This window comes from Sinocyclocheilus grahami, unplaced genomic scaffold (assembly GCF_001515645.1).
Source record: "Sinocyclocheilus grahami isolate Dianchi unplaced genomic scaffold, SAMN03320097.WGS_v1.1 scaffold466.1, whole genome shotgun sequence".
In the NCBI taxonomy this organism is placed as follows: Eukaryota; Metazoa; Chordata; class Actinopteri; order Cypriniformes; family Cyprinidae; genus Sinocyclocheilus; species Sinocyclocheilus grahami.
This window is the reverse complement of record NW_015505645.1, coordinates 1,754,005-1,762,524: the sequence shown is the minus strand read 5'-3', so window position 1 is coordinate 1,762,524 and position 8,520 is coordinate 1,754,005. Positions and strand designations below refer to the sequence as shown.

Genomic DNA, 8,520 nt, shown 5'->3' with positions numbered 1-8,520 from the left:
TATATATATATATACGTATATATATAATTTATAACACTCATGTTAATGCACTCATGTTCAATTTGAGCAGCAATCCTGGTTTTGGCTGACCACTTGTGATGGGATCAGTTGGGACAGAGGTTAATGCTGAGTGCAAATGGGGCCTTTGACTACATGTGCATGAGATGATAGGATGTCTAACACAGAGTGAGTTCAGTGACCTCTGGTGTTGCTCATGTTTTTTAATGTCTGGTTTTCCTTCACTTCTCTCTTTTAAGGTCTTCATGCCTCAGCCATTCTCCTGCCGCATGCCCGGAGCAGCTAATTATCTGAATAAACACTATCAGATCTTTCTCTCTGCTTCTCCTCCCTTCCCTCTGTAGACAGCATTCTGTAGCGCCACATCTTCACAAGCAGCTCGACAGATTGTGCTGATTACAACCCTCCTGCTGAAGTGACACTCACCCTGTTTGAGCCCAGATGAACTTCTTCTTACATTAGCTTGCTTGCTGCCCATTTGATTGTATAGTTCAACTATCAGACCAGCAGACTTCTAAACCTCAAACTAAACCACATGAGTCCTGGACTATTCATCAATGTGGCTGATGATGCTGTTTTTAAATTAGATGAAATCTATCAAATGTCTAATATTCACTGTTTTCTTGGTTTTGTTCAATTAGGGTTTTAGGGATCACATGGTAAATCTGCTTAGGGATAGGGATAGTTTACCCATAAATGAAAATTCTGTCATTAATTACTCACCCTCATGTTGTCCCAAACCCGTAAAACCTTCGTTCATCTTTGGAACACAAATTAAGATATTTTTGATGAAATCTGAGACCTTTCTGCTCGTGAACAAGGCGCAGCGCATGTGTGTTCTACATGAGGAGCATCACACGTGGTACTCTCGAGAGTCGTAAAAGGGCGGCGGACACATAACGAAGGTCTTTCGGGTTTGGAACGACATGAGGGTGAGTAATTAATGGCAGAATTTTCATTTTTGGGTGAACGATCCCTTTCAGATGAGGTCCTGTGTTCAAAGTGTGTTATAAATAAACATGAATTCAATTCAAATATACTGAATTCAGATATTCTGAAGCAATAAATATGTCATGATATTTTGGGGGGGAAGTTCATTTAATTGTAGGGCACGTTTAATTGGATTAGTGCAATTATTATTAGTAGTACAATAATAATATTTATTTTATTTAGTAATTTTTATATTTTTATTTATTAATAATAGTGATGATGATGATAATCTTAAATAATAATAATAACCCTAAATAATAATAATATTGATAATATTTATTATTATGATTAATGTTGTTGATGTTGTTTTATAGCCATATTGATCATAAAATCACAAAAATCCTACAAACAAGCACAGCAAGCCTGGATTTTTTCAAATCCAACTTAAATCCCAGTTGCAGTTTTTATCAGAAAAAAAAAATCCCCAAATTATGCAGTCCTATTTATTTCTACTTTCACTAGTAAATATTTTTCTTCTCTCTGCATTTCTCCAAATATTGGTTATTTTGGTTTGCCAAGAAGCGTCTAAATATTTGTTTGTATTTTTTATCCAAATGTGTCATTGCTTTCCCTGGATCCCTCATTTATTTTCTATGACATGGTCATCAGCTTGTTGCTGGTTTTCTGGTCAGTGTGGCAGGTTAGCTTGAGGTGGCATCTAGCTAAGAGGTTCTCTCATGCGTTTAAGTGAAAGCCGCGTGTTGTTAGCACAAACCTGTAAAGCGTGGCTGGTGCAATTACATAAGGCTGTGTGCCGACAATTACAGTGTCATGCTCTGTGATGAGAACCTGTACTGTTGTGCATGTGTGATTACTTCTGCATGGCGGCGGGGTGAAGACTAGCCTATTGACCTTCTGACTCTACTAACGCATTAGCGTTTGCTTATTCCTATTAGACCGTATCTAGGGACCAGAATATAATAGAGAGTAAGCTAGCAGTTTACCAACCACAAAAGCAATGCACGAGAAAGCAAAATTTTCTCATATTTTAGATGAGTTTTGAGTCTACATTTAAATGTGGCTAATGTTTTAGCACATCTGATCTCTTCTGGAAGCTGATTCCAACTGCGGGTGGCATGATAACTAAAAGCACATTCCCCTTGTTTTTTGTGAACCCTTGGTATTTCTAACTGACTCGATCCTAATGATCTGAGTGGTCTGTTAGGTTTATATTCAGTGAACATATCTGCTATGTATTTAGGTCCTAGGCCATTGAGTGATTTATAAACGAGTAAAAGTACTTTAAAATCAATCCTAAATATAACTGGAAGCCAGTGTAAGGACCTGAGGACTGGTGTGATATGCTCAGATTTTCTGGTTCTAGTCAGAACTCTGGCAGCAGTGTTCTGGATGAGCTGCAGCAGTATAATGGTCTTCTTGGGAAGGCCGGTGAAGAGACCATTACAATAGTCCACCCTGCTGGTGATAAAGGCATGAACAAGTTTCTACAAGTCTTGACTGGAAACAAAACCTCTAATTCTTGCAATGTTTTTGAGATGATAGTATGCTGATTTAGTTACAGCTTTGACTGTACAGAAATATTTTACTTCCAAAAATGAATCAAAATTAAAGGTCAAATTTTTTTCATATTTTGTTTTCCAGACCAGTGCACAGTAACAAGATCGTACCTGTTCCTGCACAAATTTTGGTTCTTCAGCACCATCTACTATTTTGGCAACTGGGCTTTCCTTGTGGTAATATATTTTCCTAAAAAAATAACTATTCTTGCATCTTTCTTTCTCTCTCTCTCTCTCTCTCTCTTTCTTTCTTTCTTTCTTTCTTTCTTTGCCCTATTATATAGCCCTAATGCGTCTTTTGTTGTGTTGCAGGTCTTTCTTATTGGTTTGGTTGTTTCATGCTGTAAAGGGAAGAAATCTGTGATCGAAGGGGAAGTTGATGCAGACGATTCAGATGTCAGTGATGATGAATATGTGCATTAACTTACTGAAAGTCCTGTTTTTACTTGGATTCGTTACTAGTCAGAGCTGGAATGAAAAAAAATTATTGTAAAATAGTTTTCCACATCTTTCGTTCATTGTTCAGAGAGAGAAATATTGACGTTCTTTAAGACTTGATTGAATGTGTTATGATGCCAAATAGATTTTGTGACACTAGAGGCATTGTCATGTTTAACTGATAGTAGTAGTCTGATATGCTAACCCGTCTTTACTACTGACCCTTACTACTAACTAAGGGTATATATGCATGTCATTTTGCATTGCTGTCTAAAATAATTCAACTAAAGTTTTTTCTCTCTAAACAAGACCAAATTTAGTTTGAAATAAGTTAAAACGGTACAAATCCTTATGCTGATTTATTTATTATTTAAGTGTTTTTTTAAAAGCTGTGCATATCCGCAGTTTTTTTTTTGCTAGGCATAATGCTCCAGTGTGCTTTCTTTAATGTTACTTTAATCCCTGAGATTGAATTACTGTCATGATGCTTGTGGACACGCTTTATTTCACATAGATTTTTACTTTGGAATTATTGGATTGTACTTGCAAGAGAAAGTTCTAGAGAACTGATGCAAGATTAAACATTCTGTAAAAATTCATTTTGTTTTGGTATGTTTTGTGGTTTTCTGAAATTAAAGGGGTCATTTGATGCGATTTCAAGTTTTCCTTTCTCTTTGGAGTGTTACAAGCTGTTCATGAATAGATAAGATCCCTGAAGTTGCAAAGACTAAAGTCTCAATTCCAAAGAGATATTCTTTAAGACTGGTCCACGGCCTCCTAAAACACCTCGTTTAAACACGCCCCCACATGTCTACGTCACTATGTGGGAAGATTTGCATAACGCCGCCCAAATGTTCACGCAAAGAAAGAAGGCGTAACTTTTATTCTCGCTGTAGTATTGTTTCCGCCGCCGCCATGTCGTGAAGACGCTGTGTGTTTCGTTGTGAAAGCGAAACTACTTTGTTTGGTCTTCCAAAAGAGGACACGACTAGAAATCAGTGGTTAAGTTGTATTTACAACACTCTTCCAGAACACTTCAACCCAAATATTCAGATGTGGTGCAACGCATTTTACGGAGGACGAGGACTGTTTCCTGGGAGAGTAGCCTACAATGCTGGTGTTCTGACAAATAATGCTGACTCACAGCCTGTAAGTACGTTTTCATATTTAAAGGATTTGCCACTGATGATTCAAACTCGAGTTTTGAGCAGTGTGGTGTAGCGCTTGTTTTTTGTCGTTTCTCCGATCACAAATGCAGACATGGTTTTATGTTTACACGGCTCGATACGTAACGCAATGCGTAAAAAGACCGTATAAGTCATTATAATCCATAATAATGTCCCCACTTTTATTGGTTTTGTCTTGTCGTGCTGGGACACGGCATCACAATATGGTAAGGGGCGTAACATTTCCGTCACACGCTTGAGGTATTCGGCCAATCACAATGCACTGGATAGCTGGCCAATCAGAGCACACCTCGCTTTTCAGAACGATGAGTTTTGTAAAAATCAACGCGTTTCAGAAAGGCGGGGCATAGAGGAGAAACAATAATGTACAGTATGTGGAAAATAATGTGTTTTTTTAACCTTAAACCGCATAAACACATTTCATTACACCAAATACACAAAATAATGTTCTTTTTTAGCAACGTCATATGACCCCTTTAACATTTCTTTTGCAAATGCTTCTGTATTAATGCAGCTTTGAGTCATTAATAAAGACTAAAAGCAATATCTCTGATTTTAAAATGGATCCAGTTGCTTATTTATACTTAATTATCCTAAAATAATTCAGATGGTTGATTAATGTTAAATAGATATATGTCGATTTACAGATATGGGATCATTGATTTTGCCGGAAAAAAAAAAAAGTTTGTCCTACTGAACGGTTGGAGTAGTATAAATCGATTCGAAATAAGCAGCAAACTAATCAAACCAGCTCGCAAATCAGAGTTAACAGTCGCAAATCAGAGTTAACAGTACAGTAAGCAACAGTAAAGCGCAAAATGACTAAATCGAATGACTAATGACCAAATGACTAAAACAAATCAAACTTTCCAACGTGCTTCATGAGAAATAGTACCATTGTGAGCTTAACATTGATCCTCCAACTCTAAACATCACAGAAGAAATGAAATAATCACAAACCCAGATTTAAAGAGAGTTGCACCCCGTACAATCCACCCTTAAATCACCTGCACTGAGGACCCCTAAAAGAAGACTACCATCATTACTTATTCCAGTACTCATTCTGCCTAAATACAGCCTACTTATCATTGTATGCTGAAAGTTTCGACGTAATAATGATTGTTCAATGAGCTGACATGGAGAAGAGCGATATAAAGCAGAGTTCTGTGTTGAATATTACTTTGTTTACTCATTGAATTTGATTTAATTCATCTCTGTTCTGTGACAAGATTGTTTGTCTTTATATAGAGCTGGAATCAATGCAAATGCAAACAACTGTGTAAAAGTGTTTGTGGATCAGCTGTGTTTACCCTCACTGACATTCTCACAGTTAGGAATAAGACTTCTAACTGAACTGAAGAGCAAAACAGACTGTGCTGCTCGTAGTCGACAGTGCTCACATACTGAGAGCTGCTTGAGTTTGCACATGTGACTGTGTTTGTGTGCTTATCATGTTCTCACCTGGACCAGATGTTCGTATGATTCATGGCCCTCGAAGACACACCAGCCAGACTCTTTTAACAGATGGTGCAGTCTTTGGAAAGAAAACAACAAATTTTCTCAAGCATGCTTGTATAATCGACCAAAAAAGAGGGGTTGGTGACAGCGCAGTTAACTGGTAGTGCAATTTTGAAATGCATTTTTCTATATAAATATACAGTACATAAACTGGCATCCAAAATGTAATTTGTTTTAAAAAAAAAATTATATCAGCAAATTAGAATGATTTCTAAAGGATCATGATGTGACACTGAAGACTGGAGTAATGGTTACTGAAAATTTAGCTTTAGCATGTAGGATATCAGACCGAATCAGACAATCTAAGATTTGGTCAAAACATGGTTGAGGTACGAACGCCACCTGGTCTCATCAAACTTTACATCTATTTCTATTTCTTTAGTTTGTTTTATTTTCCGTTGAGAGTTTCGTGTTTTGAGTTAAGATTGCCTAACGCCGCATCTCGAAAGAGTGCTGTCTAAAACTTCAACTGCAGACCACAGCTCCACTTCGCCAGCCAACGCCCAATCACTGGCTTCCCAAGACTGAAGCCAATCAGCAACCTCGGGAAACCCCTTTCAGCAACCAGACAAGGAAGGGAACCCCGCATCACAGGAAAGCAAGTACCTCCAGATTCTAGCTGAACTGGTGCATTTAATATAAATTTTAACCTCATTGAGGGACTCAATGCGAGGGTTAATTAAGTGATTGATGATTGTTCAGATCTATGCAATTGCACATATTGCTGTAAACTTGGGATTTCACATTTTCATTCTCTTAAAATTAAGAACTAATTATTTCCTCACTTTCTGTCTTTCTGCAACTTGTGTGAATGCATGTGTTTATGTGTTAGATTAGTTTATATGTCTTAGATTTATCCAATAAAGCCTTATTTATATTGAAAAGAGAAGTATCTCGTGTTTTGTGCTCACAAGTTAATGTCTTAAACTGCCGACCTTGTTACCGTGCTAATTAATAGTGTTGTCACTATATTTTGGATATAAATATCAATTACAGAATTGATGTCATACAGCTCGTTCACTGAATCGCTGGCCGTCTCAGTGATCAGCCGTAAAACAGTGATTCTGTCCTAATTCCCTTGCATATTAATGGTGGAGTTCCCTTTAAAATCTTAAATGATTCCCTTTGAGCTAAATTGACCTGTTTCCCTTACAAGCATCAGAGGAATAAATTACATTTTAACGTGTTCTTTAACATTTTTATTACTGTTTTTTTACACTATTTTCATCAAATAAATGCAGCCTTAGTGAGCATAAAAATCTTAATGACATATATTGGCAGCCAAGAGTTTGATGTTAAAGCCACATTCGCTTTGAAACACAGTGAACTGCAGGAAAGAATGAGACGGGCATCTTTTCTTATCCATTCTCCTCATTCATCTTTAAATTAAATATATTCTTCCCAAAGGCGAAAAAAAAGATCTTTCTCACGCACCAGGGTTTTTCAGACCCAAGATTTAAGGCAGTCTTCTGGATCAAGGGGATTTTCCAAACAATACTTTAAAAGCAGTTCTGCAGCCTCTGACTGATTTACTGTTGAAAGTGACTCAAAGAGAGAGTGCTGTTAGAGTGAAGGTAAACTTCACAATCACACACTCCCTCAGGAGTTCCTGTTTGCCTTGTGTTCGTACAAAGTGGCTGCATAAAGCTGTATTGATTTGAGGAGATTGAATTGCATTATTTAAAATGAAATGCATTCATTTTGTTCATCTGGAGACATTATGCTTTTTGCGATCTTGCACTTTGCATATAAATACAGTCAAGATAACAAGATAAAAGAATGCTGTGCTTTAAATATTCCTATTGAGTTATACATATCTAAATACAGGGTTCTTTAAATGTCTGTCAAAATTGTACACCCGTTTTTTTGTGTCAACGGTTCCTTTGACAGACATCAGAAGGCATCACTGTCAGCGGCTCTGAAGACAGTCATCCCGCTGAACAATCACTGATGCAATAAAAACACTCCGAAGATGGATCGAAATGTACATAGTACTGAAACTCATACTTTTACTGTTTGTTTCCCTCTGGATTTTTCATTTTAATCTTAACACTTTATAGGCTGACAGTGGCAGGAGATATTGTTCAGTTTGTCCTGTACGTTTTGGTTTTGTGTGCTTTAGTTCTTTACAATAGTTTTCAAAATGAGTGTTCATGATTTGGAAATTTGTACGGCTTTTTAGTTTATTTTTAGTATTCTAGTAAGTAGTCAGCATTCTGGTAATTCTATTAAAACTATAAATATTTAATATTCTAAAACTTTCATTATTATTAAACAATACTGCTTTAATATACTTTATATTAAAATATAATAAATACATATTCAAGAAACGTGAACGTCATGTATAGACTATCTTCTCTTTTAATTTTAAATCATTCTGCATTTATATACATCGCTCCATTAAAACCTCAACATGTCGTGAACACAACTCTCCAATAAAAAAGTGCGGGGGACGAATTTACTTTTTATAAAAAGTGGGGGGGACATGTCCCCCGCGTCCCCCGCGTAATCTACGCCCCTGTTCAAATATGTAAAAGAGTATATAAACACACACTACCCTTCAAAAGTTTCAAGAGTGCATTCAATTAATCGACAGTAAAGGCATATACAATGTGTAAAAAAAAGATCTATTTTAAATGCTGTTCTTTTACGCTAACTTTGTGTTATAATAAAATATATGAGTATTTTAATACATAATGCATATATAATGTATAAAATTAAAAATATATAAAAATAAGTCATTTAATCATCCCCCGCAACAAATCATAGACAAAAACATTATATATACTGTGTATATATATATATATATATATATATATATATATATATATATATATATATATAAAAAAAAT

At 36.1% G+C, this 8,520-nt stretch overlaps 1 protein-coding gene across 1 annotated transcript in view; it reads left to right on the top strand.

Moving 5' to 3' along the window:
- Window positions 1-3,607, top strand: part of lmbrd1 (LMBR1 domain containing 1) — a 95,141-nt gene extending 91,534 nt beyond the window's left edge. The window contains exons 15-16 of the mRNA XM_016235404.1: window positions 2,611-2,702; window positions 2,838-3,607. Coding sequence (XP_016090890.1) covers window positions 2,611-2,702; window positions 2,838-2,948 — 203 coding nt within the window. The 3' untranslated portion in view covers window positions 2,949-3,607. The remainder of the gene's footprint in view (window positions 1-2,610; window positions 2,703-2,837) is intronic.
- The last annotated feature ends 4,913 nt before the right edge of the window (window positions 3,608-8,520 follow it).